At 37.1% G+C, this 16,224-nt stretch overlaps 1 protein-coding gene across 1 annotated transcript in view; it reads left to right on the plus strand.

Moving 5' to 3' along the window:
• Positions 1-16,224, plus strand: part of PHTF2 (putative homeodomain transcription factor 2) — a 63,158-nt gene that overhangs the window by 15,467 nt on the left and 31,467 nt on the right. The window contains exons 3-4 of the mRNA XM_053978384.1: positions 10,971-11,027; positions 14,446-14,515. Of these exons, the coding sequence (XP_053834359.1) occupies positions 10,971-11,027; positions 14,446-14,515 (127 nt within the window). The remainder of the gene's footprint in view (positions 1-10,970; positions 11,028-14,445; positions 14,516-16,224) is intronic.

Below are 16,224 nucleotides of genomic sequence, written 5' to 3' on the forward strand. Positions count from 1 at the left end.
AATTTATACCAATCATTCAATAATGTGTTAAAAACCTGAAAATAATTCACAGTTTAATGATGAATTTCTTACTTGGTTTTTTACCATTTACTCTGATTTGAAGATTACTTGTAAAAGATCTAATGTAATGAAATTCAGTGCAGGATCTCATGGAAGGGGAAAGTGATGTTGATTTTACCTGCTTCCACTCATTCTCTCATACACTTAATTCACTCACTGTGTAGTGATATCAGAATACTGATATCCAAACACCAAGCTGTGTTTGTATTTGGTCTGGCCAGGATCCCTTTGTGCCGTGCAAGAGATGCTGGGTGTCAGAGCCTCATCATGTCTGAGGCTGTTTTTGTTGGTGATGATGCACTATCCTTTGGACAGATCTTTCATGCTACTCAGCTTTACACCTAGATGGTCCTTTGATGCAAGAAAGAGCCTGCAGTCTCTCAGTCTCTGTAAATCTTAAGTGAAGTTCATGTTTGTTGTCTGGTTGTTTTTTTTTTTTTTTTTTTTTTTTTTTTTCAAATACATGTCTGTTTCCTGTTGGTCATACAGTAAGAGGAATGGCACATTTGATAAGCTCCAACTTTCCATCCTCCTGGTGTTAGGAAGGCAGGATGAGTCACTGTGGTGTGATTTTACAGAGGGCAGCCCTTCTGGTCTTGATATAAACCAGCCATTCCTCAATTCTGCTTTTCCCAGGACATTGCTTCTAACAGGATTACTTGTTATCAGTACAGGTCATTCTTTTAACCCTTGTTCTGTCGTTTTTTTTTCCAATGATTTCACACACATTTCTATTTTCTTCATTCATAGTAAAACCAGCATTTCTGTGGTGAATCTCTGCAGGCTTTTACAGAGATCTGCTTGGCCAGGAATTGTACAGTGCCTTTATGGCAAGGAGTTGTGGTGAGGTGGCTTTTGTTACTTCTAGAAGGACTGAGCTGTCTTCAGGACTGATAAGATCATGTATAATCAGATGTTGGTCTTCTTCCTGATGTGAACAAAATTTAATTGCAATCCATGTGGACTGGGATCTGCCAAATGAACAAGTTATGTTGCTTTAGTATGAGGAAGTGTAATGTTTTGAGACAAATGGCTACATTGCAGAAAAGTTGCAGGTGTTCATGTGAATTAGACTGTAATTTCTTAAGTACCACAAATTCAGGGCTCTCCTGGATCTGGCTGGTAACCCTGAAGAGTTTTCTATCTCTATAGTGTGGTGTGTGTGATCTGTTCCTGTGAGTATTTCGACTCTTTCACTAACTCTGCCCTTAATTTTGCTTATTTATTTATTTGTTTAAATCTGTTATGTGGCACAGTATTTTTTACCCATGGATTTGTTGTTTAAACCAAAGATTTCAATCTGGGGAACAGGAAGAGTTGTGCTAGTGTTTAGTTGATACCAGACTTTTTTTTTTTTGGTCCTTGCTTATGATGTCAAGATACTGAACTTTAAAACCTGTTGTTTGCTTCCAGTTTCACATTTCAATTTCAGCTTTTATTGTAGTTGTCAGAGTTATCTCACTGTTTAGATTTACTGACTCATCACACCTGTAACTGGGATTGAAAGTGGGGAGGGATCAAAATGTAGCATATACTGGCAGTAGAAGTTTGTTTCTGGAGCAAGAGAGAACCAGGGTTGCAGTCAGTATTGATCCAATTGATATTACTTACCTCTATGATGAAATGAGAAAAATAAGCTGTTGTTTTGAGGAGGTGTTTTCAGATTAATAAATCGGTGTATGAATGCCTTGAAAAAGAAAGTTAACTTCTGCTTTTTCTAGTTATACATGACTAAGAAGCATTTGAATAGGTTGGGGCTGTGTAAGAAATAATGAGCAGATAACTTACTCCTTGTCTTTCTTAGTTTTCAGGTTTAATGTATTTTTAAATGTATATATTTGTCTCTCTACTGAGTTTCAAAGGTCTGTTGGTTTCTCAGGAGACATTTTTATATCTCTTCAATGGAAGGAGTTAAGCAATTGAGCTCTTCCAACCCTACTTAAGGCAAGTTTTGCAAACAGCAAATTTACTCATGACTCATACTATTGTCTGAAATTGAGCTCCTTACACCAGGATGATTTAGTAATACTCTTAATTGTTTAAAAGGTCAGACCTTCTATTATGTAAACATGTTTTTCTGTTTTGACAATAGATTTACTCTGCTTTTAGTGCACTGGAGCTCCTGATTACTGTCTCACAAAAATACGGTAATCAATTCTGAATTATTTTAAGTTGGATTGTAAGATTTCAGAGTGGTATTACAGCAGCTTGTTATTTGAGATACAAGGTTGCAACGACAGAGTTTAAGTGCTTCCAGTGATTGTTTGCATTTCCCAGACAGTACAAATACTTTTTCAAGGCATGAAATCTGCTAGATACAGGTTGACTCTGTAGAAATTAAAATAAAGGAAACCTCTGCTGTGTTTCATGATGCACTGGGGAGTACAGTGCTGAGATATGTGTGACAAAGGGTTTGTCTTGCTTGTTTTCAGCCTTTGGAGCTGCCCTGCTTCTTGCAATAAAAGGGAGTGGCAGGAGTGTCTGCATGGCTCTCTGGAAGGGTTCCAGACAGCTACCGAGCTCCTTCTCACATAGATGCACCACTTGGTTAATATCCTTAGGATTATGTGTATGTGCCACAATACTGAAATTGCTTCAGCTTGGTAATTGATTATTTTGTGGAGAAAGCCATCACAGTGTTTCCTGTGAAAAAAAATCTGACACCCCACATTTATTGAAAACAATTTCAGTGTTTGGTGGCATAACTTTTGTATGATACTGATACTATATATGTACTTGAAGTATTGCCTGAGTAACAGCAACTGATGTTAAAAATAATAAAGTTATTAATAATTTAAAATACTGCTTCTTGTAACTTCTTGCATTAATTTCTTAAAATACTTTCAAGCTTTACAGATAATAATAGAGGGAATTTTTTGTCTGGTTTCCAGTTTGGAGAAGATATGTAAATTTACCTTAACGACTTTCTGATTTTCAATCCTTACAGAAGCCTTGCTGCTAAAATGGGAAACTCCTTCTCCTGCAATATTACCAACAAATTTGTACAATTATGTTGTTTCTTGTCTTGGGGATGGTTGTAGGGGAAGGCAGAATGAAACTTAGTGAATTAAGGCTGAGTCCTGCACCTGATTGCATATCATTTAACTCTGCCAGTGCAGCTTTCTGCTGCTTTGGGTGTCCCTTGGGTACAGCTGTTAAAGGGCACAATAAAACAAATGAGATGTTTTCTCTCTCATGGCTTTAAAGGGCAAAATTAGAGTTCTAATGGCATTGCTTTAAGATCTTAATATTCAGTGCTTTACAGCTCATCAGTCCAAGATTATACTTGCCTGTTTAGATTCATAGAATGGGTTGGGTTGGAAGGGACCTGAAAATTCATCATTTTCCAACCCCAACATCTTCCACTAGAGCAGGCTGCAACTTGGAGCATTTGCTAGTGAAGGCCAAGGCAAAAACATCTGAGTACTCAAACTTCTCCATGTCCCTGGTAACCAGCTCTCCTGTTTCTTTCCACAGAGGGCCCACATTTTTCCTTGCATTCTTTCTGTCATCAACAAACCTGTAGAAGCTTGTTTGTGTTGCCCTTGAGGTCCCTGCCCATGTTTAACTCTATCAGTGCTTTAGCTTTCCTAACCTGGTCCCTGTATTAAGTCAATAAAGGAGGAGTTAAATGATAATTATATCCTACCTTAAAACCACCCGATTTCCTTTTTGGCACTGAATGCACATGATGCATTATTCACCTTGGCACCAGAGACAGGTTTTGCCAAATGGACAGGCTGTATGGCTATTTTACCTAAAACTTTGGATGCCAAAACTGCATTGATTTAGAAACATCTGACTTCAAGTGCTGAAACTTGACAAGTGTTGGAGCTGGCATTTGTCAGAGCATGGAGGAAGAAAATGTATGTACAGATAGAGTTTCCTTCCACGTTTGGTACTCAAGTAGTCACCTGACCTAGTGGGGATTTACCTTCTGTGCCTTGTTTGGTGAGGCAAAACTCTGGTTTCTGAATCTGGTGCAAGAGATAACTCCAGCAGGGGCTGCTGCAGAACGAAGCCGGCTTGCATTTTGCCTGCCTGTAGGCTCCCATGCCTTCCCATTGCCTTCCCACAGACTTTCATACATTTATTTAGTGAATTTGGTCAGGAAACTCATCCAGCTAAAACTAAGACTGTGAGTCTACAAGGAGATGAACCTATCTAATGGCAGGGGAACGATGAGATGAAATCCCTCTGTCTTGAGAAGGGTTTTCTGATTTTTAAATTGTTTAATTAGACCTTGTGAAATTATAGCCTAACATTTTCTTCTCTCTTCCTGCGTGATCCAATTGATATTTTAGCCACCCAGACAAGGGGCAGCAAGGAAAGCGTGCTATGGGAAATGGAAATGATCAGGGACATCAGGGCAATGCTACTCTAAAATCCTAGTTGCAACACCAGTGAAGTTGCTGGATTTTCAGAGGTCTTCAGGGAATTATACTGAATAATGAGCCTGTCAGAGTGGTTTTCTTTTCCCAGTTACATCTTGAGGCTGTTTTGTTTTGTGCAACTACAGTATCATTAAAAAAAAATAAAATGTTTCAGAGTTAAATCCTTAATGCTTGGAGAGTAGCTGGGTGTTCTTAGCAGTAGTGTAGCCATGGACCCAGGAAAGGGATTGCTCTTGACCAGCTCACCTCACACAGCACCTAGGGTGCTGTGTCTAGCTTTGGTTATTCCTGTACTCTCATTTAGTTTAACCTGCAAACCTGGTTTCTAGCTGTTCTTCTGTATATAGTTTTTATGTTTAATTGTGTGATGAAAAGAGATGTTTTGTGGTTTTCGTAGATATCTTAAAATTTGTAAACTATTACTCAGGACAATAAATAAGTATGGCTGGCAGATCTTAAGAAGAATTAATCTGTAAAGAATAATTCAGGAAAAAACATGAGTATGTAGTTGATAAATGTTTAATTAGCTATTATTGGACTCTGAAAGGGATGGAATCTCTAAAGTAAGCCTTAGTAAAATTATTGTTCAGTGAAATGGCTGTAAATACAGTGCTGTTGCAGTTATTGGCAGAATTTAAGTGGGTCATTAGTTGGCAATTCAAATAGTTAATAATAAATAACTCTTAAAGTTAAAAACTAAAGTTTTGAACTGCTTGCTTAATTTTACTCTAAATAGCTGGTTTCAGCTCTCCCTCTGGCACCAAACGGGAAGAAGAGAGAGGTATTGGGATATCTTAAAATCAGAAGTAACATTTCAGCAGTTATAAATTCAAAGCTCTTTACCTTAGGATACATAACCTTAATCCCTTCACTGTCCTCCTCCATTTGACTAAAAGTTACTAAACTCTTTGCTGTTAACAGTGTACAACTGTCCTATAGTGATGTCTATCTATGGTTTTTCAGCTAAGTTTGTCTTAGTTTAGCTTGTCCAGTCCACATATCCACCATAAACAAAATTGAAAAAAAACTACCACTCTTGAAAATGAAAAATATCCAGAAAAAAACCCATCCCAGGACTAGGAATCTACTCCAACAGATAATGATACTGCTGAGCTACTAGAGCATTGCCTTTTCTGCAACAGGGATCAGTTCATGTAAGAAATAAACTGGAGTTTAAAATAACTTGTAATAATTCTGTTCTAAGTTTTGAGAAGATGAGACACATTGTAAAAATTAATAATATTGCCCATATAGAAATTACTTATACATGGATATTTTAATACTTAAATTGATACAGGAAATCATACCGTTATTTTAATTATGTTGGGCTGTAGAAGTTAATAAAGCATATTAGCTAATATTTTAGCACTAAATATTTTAATAAGGTGTCAGACAATCCAAGAAAGCAACTTTGTTATTTATTTACCGAATTCCAGATCTTAAATGTTTTGGATTTGTAATACTGTTGTGATGTGGCTTGTAAAAGTGTTTAGAGGTTTTAAAGAGCAAAGTTTAGCACACGAGTTTCATTATTGATAAACATTAAAGTTTTAAGATCCAAGAGGAAATACTATGTATTCTTAGGATTATAATCTTTGCTAGTCTGCATGGTCATAAATTATAAATGCCTCTTGAAATATTGATCAATTCCATTAGAATCAGAAGGCCCTTGCGAGTATTGTGCTACAGGTTGATAGCATCACTACATTAGCTTAAAGTGAATATCAGTGTCATTCACAAAGCTCAAATTCAATCTTGATGCACACGTGGCTTGTTATGAGAAAGGCACTGGGAAGAAACATTGAGCAATGCTAAAGCCTTTTCCACTGTGCTTTGAACTAAATATTGCTGTGTTTTCAATAGCTTAACTATTTACTTAAGCTAATTGCTATTGCTCTTATACATCCAAACTGTACAGGTGCCAAATTTCACATGTAGGAAGAAATTTGATCAAATTCTTCCTGACGTATTTGACTGGGAAAGGATAAGTGCAGCTATTTTAGATAATTGCAAGAGATGCACATATCTCTTAAACGTGAAAATGTTCTCATAATAGAAAATGTTATGAGTCCACACTTAAAAAGGAACTCAAATTTATTTAATCTTTCAGTAAAGAGCTAGCTCTATTGAGTTTGCCAAATATGTAATTGTAATTTCCCATACCAAGTCACATACAAGTTAGATTTTTTTTTTTCAAATGATTACTTGTGAGAATTTTTTTTCAAGAAAACCTATTTGAAAGTTTATTATACCTGTTAATTTAGGATGTTAAACACCTGCTTCTCTGTTGTGAAAGAGTGGCTGCAGTTTTCAGTTGCATTTAATTCTTTATATTCTGAAAATTTTTATAGTTGCTTGAAGAATGGTTGCTGATTCTGCAAATGCATAAATGAATAGAATCCCTTTTATCCTCTTTACTTGGTATTTATTGAGGTGTAGGATCTTCAGAATTTTAGAGGTAGCTGAGTTGGATAGACTGGATAAAATCTTGGCATTGAGGAGACCTGGGAGGCATGATTTAAACTGTGTATAAAATGACATCTACTGCTTTATCTACTTCAGCTACAGGTAGGTTATACCACAATTTTTAGTATCTGTAACATGTTACTAACAAGTTTCTTATAACAAGGTTGTGTTGATGCTTGGTGATGAAAGTTACATTTCAAAATGAGACAATAGGCTTGTTATCTAACTTTTTGTTAATTTATTTTGTGCCAAGTCATAACAAATAAAAAAAATGCTATAGAATACGAGTTTGGATTAGGTATTTAATAAATTAAATTAGAATAAATTTCTGTGTGAAATCAATTTGAAATTGGGGTATTGTGTTTTATAGTTTGCTTTAAGAGAAGTTTATTGCCAGTTGTAGGGTAGACTGATGGATTGAAAGTATCAGTGACGAGCTGTTACACAAAGAGTCTTGTGCTAAGTCTTGAAGAGATTTTAGAAGCATTACTTGCAGTTGTGTACTTAAAAATGGGACCTTTTTTTGACTCCTGTGTTTTGTACTTTAAATTTTCTCCCAAGGATGGTGCAGAATTTTCAGCTGTGAGGGATAGGACTCCAGGCACAGTGGGTGGGTAGTAAATGGGTACTGGAGTTGGTCAGGGCATTCCTGTTGGCAGAATAGCTCCAACCCCCAGCCCAGGGAGCCTGAATGCCTGGCCTGGGAGGAGCCCTGGGACAGCTGCATATTGAGGGAGACCTTGCTTTGATCAGGTTTTGTGTATATTTAAATTATTCAGGTTCCAACCTGATCTAATCTCTGGAAGGTTATTCCTTCCTTTTACTTGCCTTTAGAGCTTAATTTTTTTTGGTGCTAGACTAGGTCTTAGGCTTCTTTTCCATGTCCTGCAGGTATTTACAGTTGTAAGGAAATACATGAACAGCCAAGAGCCTATATTTGTTTTAGATTTACATTAGATTTAACATAAAACAGAATTCAAATGCAAATACTTGTAAATCCAAACTCTTTGAAGCTGGAATTTGCTGGTACACTCAATAATTTAAAACTAGGAAGGTTTGCTAGTATTAACTTACCTTCTTCGATTCATTCACAAATTATGTTGATTTTAATTCATACACGTGTCTAGCATCTCTGGCAATCATTATATGTTATAATTTAGCTTGTTTTAAATGAAAGCATACCTTTCAATGAATTCTGCAAGATACATTTCACAAAGTCTAAATCTGCTTTCCTGACATAAAGAAGAGGAAAAAAAAATGCCTGTGTTTTTTACTTGCCTTGTTTAAGTAACACTAGTTCTTCCTATTTTTTGTTTATTGTGGAAAATTAAGTGTGCCAGTATCCAGTATTCTACTTTATAATGTTGCCTTTGTTTTCATGTATTTTCATCTGATACATTTGGAAGCGAAGTGTAGAGGGATGCTTATGCAGATGGTGAGAAGGGAGGTTGAGTATCAGGTTGGAATTTGATGTGCTGAGTAGCACACACACCTACTTAAACTTTGTTAAGGCAAAAAGAGGTGATAAGAAGTAGATTAAAAAAGAAACCCCTAACAAAAACTATGTGAGAGACTGTAATGGTACTTGCTGTCTGTAATTCTCTCTTCCACTCCTTTCAGTTTGTACCAGCATGCCTTGCTGAATAGTCCTGTGCTCAGATGTCAATAACTAAAGTTGATCAGAGGTAGTTGGACAGATCCACTTTGCCAGTAAAACAGTTGTAAACAACTCTGTCCTTTAAAATAGTTCTGGCTCTCTTATTTTACCTCCTGATGGAAGAACTGCTTTATAGAGCAGTGTTAAAAGGGAAATGTGAATAGCAAAATCCCTGCTTCTTGTCTTTTTGTGGAGATGGAAGCTGCTGCCTAAAGAGGGAAAAGAAATATTTGTAGGAAAATATAATTAAGATTTTAAATCAGTTGACTTCCTTGTTTCAGATATCTTCTGTTTCCTGGAATTCCTTTAACAAATGGTCTGTTTTTTGTCTAAAAGAATAGCACTCTTTTAATGACTTTCAACTCTATACTAGTTTCAGCTATGAATGGAATTATGAATGGAGTTTGCTTTGCAGCTTTATTGGCACAAAGGCTTCCTTCCATGTTTGCTTGTTGAATAACAGAGAGGGACACAAACTTGCATTCCCCCTTCTGTCCTTGTAGAAAGAATTTTTTTTGGAAGTGGGGAGGGGAGGACACGACACAATGTTATACAGAACAAAAATTTCACTTGGGGCTCTTCTCAGCAAATTTAATGAAAACCAAAAAGGCCTGAAATTTCATTTGAAATGAATTTAGAGGAAAAGTTAGAACAATTAGCTAGAAATGCCTGGGTGAAGTGGTTATTCAATATATTGACTTTTTATTTGCTGGCTGTTATCCAGGTGGGGTTAGCTGTTAAACTTCCTTTGGTTTAATTGCTTTAATTGTAGTAAGTGCTTAATTCTGACCATTACTCTGCCTAATTCCCTTGTTATTTTCCACAGTTTCTTTTTTTTTTTTTCCAAATGTGAGGTGTAAAGTATTTATTATTATCAAAAAGCCAGTAGATTGCTTCTTTTGCAAAGTTTTAAAGTAGCAAACTATAGAAATTGTTTAGCTCTTATGAATGGGAAATATTATTTCAATTTGGGAAAGAGTAATTCAGTTTGCTGTTCTCACTTTCAATCTTAGATTTGCTTTGGAATTTACTACTCTAAATTAGATGTTTTTTAATGTTTTTTTTTTCCACTAATTGCTCAGGTTTAGAGACACAGAAGATGCCTTTAGGTTTCTTTGTTTATGTAGGTGTTTTTGTGTGTTGGTTTCCCTGAGTATTTTTTTGCATTTATGTTGGATCCTTGGTTAAATGATCCTTTTTAATTAAAAAGGATCTTTTTAATTAAGAATGGCTTTTTCTTTTTCTTTCTTTTATAACATCTAAATAAATGCTGAAGGCTGAAATACTAAAAGAAAAATGAGAACAATGTTTTCTGGTACAAGGTGTGTGCACTTGTGCTTGGGTCTCTTATGTCTGCTGTAGTTGTGAACTGGAAGGAGGAGTGACACTTGCAGTAAGATTGAATTTATGCAGGTTTGCAGAGATGATGGGAGTTGCTCCTCTCTCCTCTCTGTCAGGTGTCTGACTGAGCTGCTTGTCACCTCTGCAGGCTGGAAAAGGATCTTTGAGTCTCAGGAACTGCATCTGTCTCTCTCTTTTGACCTAAAAGTGATCTTATACTTAACTGCTCAGAGTTTGTGATCTGAATCAGTCCCCAGACACACAAGATTTAGGTGTCTAGGTAGAAGAGCTCGGATGGCAAGGCTTTAAAATTGCCATAGTGAAAGAGATTATTACTGATTATTACCTAGAAATACTGTTTGTGTAGAGTTCAAAGCAATAGGATGATCTCTGATAACTTCTTACAAGACTTGGATATGTTGTCTTGTATATTGACTTGTTCTTGTCACCATCTTAAATACTGAAGTTTCAGGTTGCCCTTCCTGTACATGTCTGACAGTCAATGGGGAAAAGTGCTGTTTCTTGATATTCTTTGGGCTCCCCCTGGGCTATAAGCTGCTTGATTACCAGTCTGACCATTTATCTGGTTGCTGTGCACTGTTAAGAGATAAAGCTAGAACCATCTGGCTTTAAAAGTGGGTGGAGTGGAATAGGAATTAGAGATGGTTTAAAAAAAAATAAACTTAGGGTATGGGGTTCAACTAGATGTGTATATTTCTTTTGAAGTTATCTGAAAGACCATATCAGTGTAGCTGCCATAGTTCTGCTCTCTGTCATACAGAGGGTGCAATCCTGACCTGTTGTGGGAGGGAGCGTGGTCTTCCCAGTGCTCTGGCTTGAACAAGTCCTGGGATGAGGCTGGGGCTGTGTGAGGCTCAGCTCTCCCCTCTGTCACAGTTCAATTACAGATTAGCTTGATCCTGTCCAGCCAAGATAAAAATTTCTTTGTAAACTCCCAAGGAAATAACTTGCTGGCTTCATGCTTCTCTTGTTGAAGGTTGATTTGATCAATATCTTTTAAATCCTCAGGTAGATTTTTTTTTTCTTTTTAGATTGGAGCATATGATCAACAAATATGGGAAAAATCAGTAGAGCAAAGAGAAATAAAGGTAATAATGCAACATTTAATTTTTTTTTTGATGGTTGTGTATGCTGAAGTAATCTACATTGTATGTGGTGGTATTTAATATTGGTAAAGTAAAACTAGACTTCTGGAGTGTAACCAAATGTAACCAGCATACTATGCTCTATTTATTTTACATAATTAATAACTCTGCACCATTTAGTGTGATGCATCTTTGTGTATCTCAGTACTTTTTTTTCTTTTCACTTATCATAAGACAGGGCTTACTTGTGTTAATACCTCTATCTTTCACTTTTCTTTGTGATGAATTCTAATGTCAGTTATCTGAGCTCTCTTTGCTTTCAGTTAGTTACCTTATACCTGCAGTTTACTTTCCCTCCTTTATGATGCTGTCATTGTTTTGTACAGTTTATTAGACTGGTAAGTACCTCAGGCTTTGTTTCTCTGAACAAGCAGTTTAACAGTGTTCTGTGCATTTTGGTTTAACTAACAGTACCATCAGTGTCTGCCACATTGCTAAATTGCTTTGGAGATAAAGGAATCAATCCTATAGGTACTAGTTCTATGGGTTGTATATGAAATACCCATGATGTTAATTTAGTTAACATTTTCTTGCAATTAACCTTTTTTTTTCCCTCCAACGCTGCATGGAGGTATTGTGCTATTTCTGCATGAGTTTCAAGGTGTTGCTATTATTTGACATCAGTAAAGTGTACATTGCTTCAGTTTTCTCAGGGATGGGTTTTTTCACTCCTCAGTACTTGAACAAAACTGTATGTGGGGGCTTGCTTGCCTTCTGTGGGAGCTGTTATTGACCTGAGCTACATAGTTTTTGAACAGAAATTTTGTACATTAAGTTGGACCCCATGGTATTTCAGCAGCACAGCTGAGCCTGGGCTTGCCTGTAGGGTCCTTCCCAAGGCCATGAAACCCTGTCACAGCTATGAGAGGAGTTCATTAATTAACTGCTGTGTAATAGCATGTTATTCAGATAGTTACTGCAAATACTGCCCTGTGCTGACTGCTAACAGCATCTTGTTTGGCTCAGGAGTCCAATAGCTAACAAATTACAGCTGGTGTCTGAGTTTGGTTTGACTGAATAAAGTGCAATTTGGATAACACCAAGGCACGTGACTAAGTTCAGGTATTGCACATTAGTGCTTTAATCTCAAAGCTGCTACAGTGCATTGACATTATAAATTTAGAAACAATTATGTAATGATTTATAAACTAACTTCATTAAATATCTGAAAAATTAATATATTTTAGTAGAAAATATGTTTCTCTTACTACGAATTTATAATTTAGTTATAACTGTAATAGGATCTATTAAGATTAATTTTAAAATTTGTGTAAAAGTGTTTTACAGTGATAACAATTATTTTAAAGTATTCTTATTTAAACCTTCTTTTGCTAATGCTTACCTGAAAAGTGTTTGGTGCTGAATAGAAATTATATGAACTCACTGGATGGGTCTGAGCATTATAAAACACTGAAAATTTTTAAAAAAATAACTCTAGTCTGAAACTGCTGTTTTCCACGAATGTTAGAGATTTGTGATGCATTAAGTGTAGAAATTGCATCTGAATAAGTGGAACGCTTCTACTGTGTGTGGCAAGCAGTTCAAGAGCCAACTCAGTGAAGTCCATGGACGCTGAAAGTACTGTTTGACCAATTAAATTTTTAAAGAATGAGTCACCATTTCTTTTCCTCCGAAGGTCACATCAACTTGTACCCTTGACTTAGTTTTTTCACAGTTCTTTCTTTAACATGAAACATAATTTGAGCCACAGTGGTAAATTCTTCGTAAGATTGAACATGTGTTTCTAGGAGATTATTTCTTCCAAGAGGCACATCTTTATTTAGACTTTCAAGAGAGATCTTGTGGTCCATAAGCACTAATACATTTGAAAATTACTGTATCATTCAGCATTTTCTTTTTAAGCTTCAGTTTTCTTTATGAAATGGAGTGGCTCACTTATGCAAGATTCACAAGAATCTGTAGCTGATTCTAGGACTAGGGTAATTTCCAATTCTAATTATGGGCTGCTTTTCTCATTCCACATAAAATTACTGCAGTTTTAGGACTGCAGTTCTCTAAAAATCTTGCATTATAAGGTCTTTGTAGTGCGTGCATTTAAAATACAGCTGGTTGTCGCTCATCCAGAGAGAGACATCCTCAGAGAACTTTTTGTCCTATTCATGTTTCAATTGTGTATTAATGTTTTTTTGTTTCAAGTAAACTCATTTTTCTAATAGACACATTAGGTAATAACTACATATCTAGCTTGTTTCAGTTTGATTTTTTTATCTTATCTTTATTTCTGCATGGAACAGAAATCCAGTTGAATTTAGATGTGAGAAATATTTTGAGCTGCATTCAACTGAACATTTTGCTTGATATTCTTACAAAGATTAGCACTACCAGATTTCACTGATCTGTCTCTCATTGACAATAATTTCATTTATATGCTTTCATTTATACTTAATGTTTACTTTTTAGTAGTGTTTATACACATGGATGTGCCATGGCAATGGGAGAAATGTTCAGTTCACCAATTTAAATGCTTTTTGAATGAGAACAGTTAAATGACTTTCATAATTTCACTGTATTCTAAATATTTAAGAATATTGTGTATGAATTGTATGCTGTGATTTCTTTACTGTCTATTATGACCAAGCATCTAAGCTAAGGGGAACAGAATAAACTCACAGCTGTCTCTGAGACTTGAGAGTACAGCATCACATTTTAGTATTAAAAACAAACTTGAAAGCTTTGTCAGCGAGTTTGGTTCTTCTGTGATGGAAGATGCTGCTTCTAAAAGAAAACATAAGCTTGCTTTTTTTCCTGCAGCATTCCTATTGTGTGGGATTTTCCCCTTCCTTTTAATTGGCTAATCTATATTCAGTACTGAGGAAAAATTCAATACTTTCCTAGAATTTGGATTTCTAAGACCTTGCTGATCAGTGGCTCCTGCATTGCAATGTGATTTGCTATCTGGGTTTGGAATTAAGGAGTTGCAGTGTAAGTGTTTTGTGAAGTTGAGTTAGACATCTAAGGAGGAAAGAGATTCAAGAATGTAATTTGTTGCAAAAATTCTGAAAAGCTAATAGACATGTTTTACTAATTCTTGCAAGTGTGTGCATACATTGTCTGCATAATGCAAAGCCATGAGTGCTCAGTGCCTGTTTGAAAAATAGCCTGGTGGGTCAGTAATTGGTTGGGTTTTATATGGATTGTAAAGTGTGTAAAAGGCATCCATTGTGCATTGTTATTTGGAATGCTTAATTTATAGTACTTTAAATCTATGAATTTGACATGTTTGCCTGAATTTTCAGTAGCAGTATAGGTTAAATACAATTACTGACCACATAGATATTTTTGACTTTTGTAATGTCTGTCATCTGCATGAAAGTATTTTGATAGCATTTATCTATTGTAGGGTTTGAGAAACAAACCAAAGAAAACAGGACATGTGAAACCAGACCTCATAGATGTTGATCTTGTAAGAGGTAGGTTCTGAGCTAGAAAAAGCTGAATTTCTCAATATTAAAATAACTGCCATCCTCTGTCTTACAATAAAAGTGGATTAGTAGGTTTAAAATAACCCCAAATGAAACAAACCACAGCCAACCCTACATAACTCTTCCCTAAAGATGAATAGAAAATATTTTTAAATAACGATATTAAGATTAAATTGAAAGGTTAAGAATTTAAATTTTCTTGTATAGATTTGGATTTTGAAAAAAAGAAAAACTTGTGCATTGTCTTGTTTAAAAGTCTCCTACTGCCATGCATTTAGACTTCTTTTAAGTCTTCTGATGTCTGGAGGGAATGTTATGTTGAAGTTTCTGGAGGGTAAAAATGTATAGGCCTTGATTGTTTCTTGCCTGTTTTAAATAACAAAATGGCAACAGAAGGTCAGATGATATGAGACTTTCAGAAAAGTCTTTATTTAGTCTTAATTTATTCTTATCTGTATGAAATTTCCCTTATGCCTCGTGAAGGCTAGGGAAAACATTATTTAGTGTTTCTATCCATGAGCCCAGCAGCGAGCACAATCTCCTGCATCCATTGCGGGGAACCAGGTAGTGCACGTCGGGCACCCCCACACCCAGCCCTGGCCTCCAGAGCCCCCTTTGTCCCGGGGGCCTCCAGAGCCCCCTTTGTCCCGGGGGTCTCCAGAGCCCCCTTTGTCCCGGGGGCCTCCTTGATGGGAGCTCTGCCTTGCCAGGGCTTGCTGGCTGCGCCACACTCGCTGGGGCTGCCCGCACCACGGCCACACAGTTCCCCCCAGCTGAGGCACTGACAGCCTGTGCTGGCACTCAGCCCCGTGTCTGTGTCCCTGGACACAGAGCAGACGGCCCCTGGCCCAGGAGAGTCCAGGGAGTTTAGGGAGAAGTGAGTCCAGGCTGTGCTGAGCAGCCCTGTGGCATGGCCAGACAAACAGCGCTCTGGGCAGCAGCTGTTTGTGTGACCAGTCCTTTTTATCCCCTTACCCTTCAATTTGACAGCATTTGTTCCCCCCTAAATTGCCCAAACCCTTTCTTTCTCTGGCCCCTGGATTCTTCCCGAAATGCCCTGTAAGTGCTGTGCTATCTGAGCTCCTTCTCCCTGCATCCCGCAGTGAGTCCCACCCCTCAGGCGCTGTCCCTTTTCCTCTGGAAGGTGACTTGGAGAGCTGCTCTCAGCAGTGCATGGGGGGGTTCACACCTGGCCTGTGGGGTCCGTGGCTCTTCTGGCACAGCCCTGGGTGGGCCCCGGTCATGGTGTACATTCCATGGTTTGGATTCCACCTGCTTTTCTGCCTCTCTCCTGCTCTGGCCTCATGGAGATGGGCCTGAGCTGAGCTGATGGTTCCAGTGATGGGTCTGTGAGGAGAACCCTGGAAGGACACCCTGCAAAGTATTATTTGGCCTCCTTCCTCCCATTTTCTCTTTGATCTGCTCTGTGGTTGTGCAGATCGCTGTTCTCACATCGCCTAACGGTTTATTTTTTTTAAAAATGGGAATGTGAGAGAAAGAAACAAAATCAAATAACATTTGAACTTACAAGAAACTAAGAAACAATGTTAGACCTTTTCAGTGCAGTGATGTACATGAATAGCCTTTAAATAGCCTTATTTATTGTGCATGGATGTCTAAGTTGGCATTAAAGTAGTTTCAGAGCTGGTAGTGTTTTACTTTTCAGCTCAGAGCTCACTATTGCCAGTGCTGCTTGT

The sequence above is a fragment of the Vidua macroura genome, chromosome 5 (assembly GCF_024509145.1).
Source record: "Vidua macroura isolate BioBank_ID:100142 chromosome 5, ASM2450914v1, whole genome shotgun sequence".
Classification (NCBI taxonomy): Eukaryota; Metazoa; Chordata; class Aves; order Passeriformes; family Viduidae; genus Vidua; species Vidua macroura.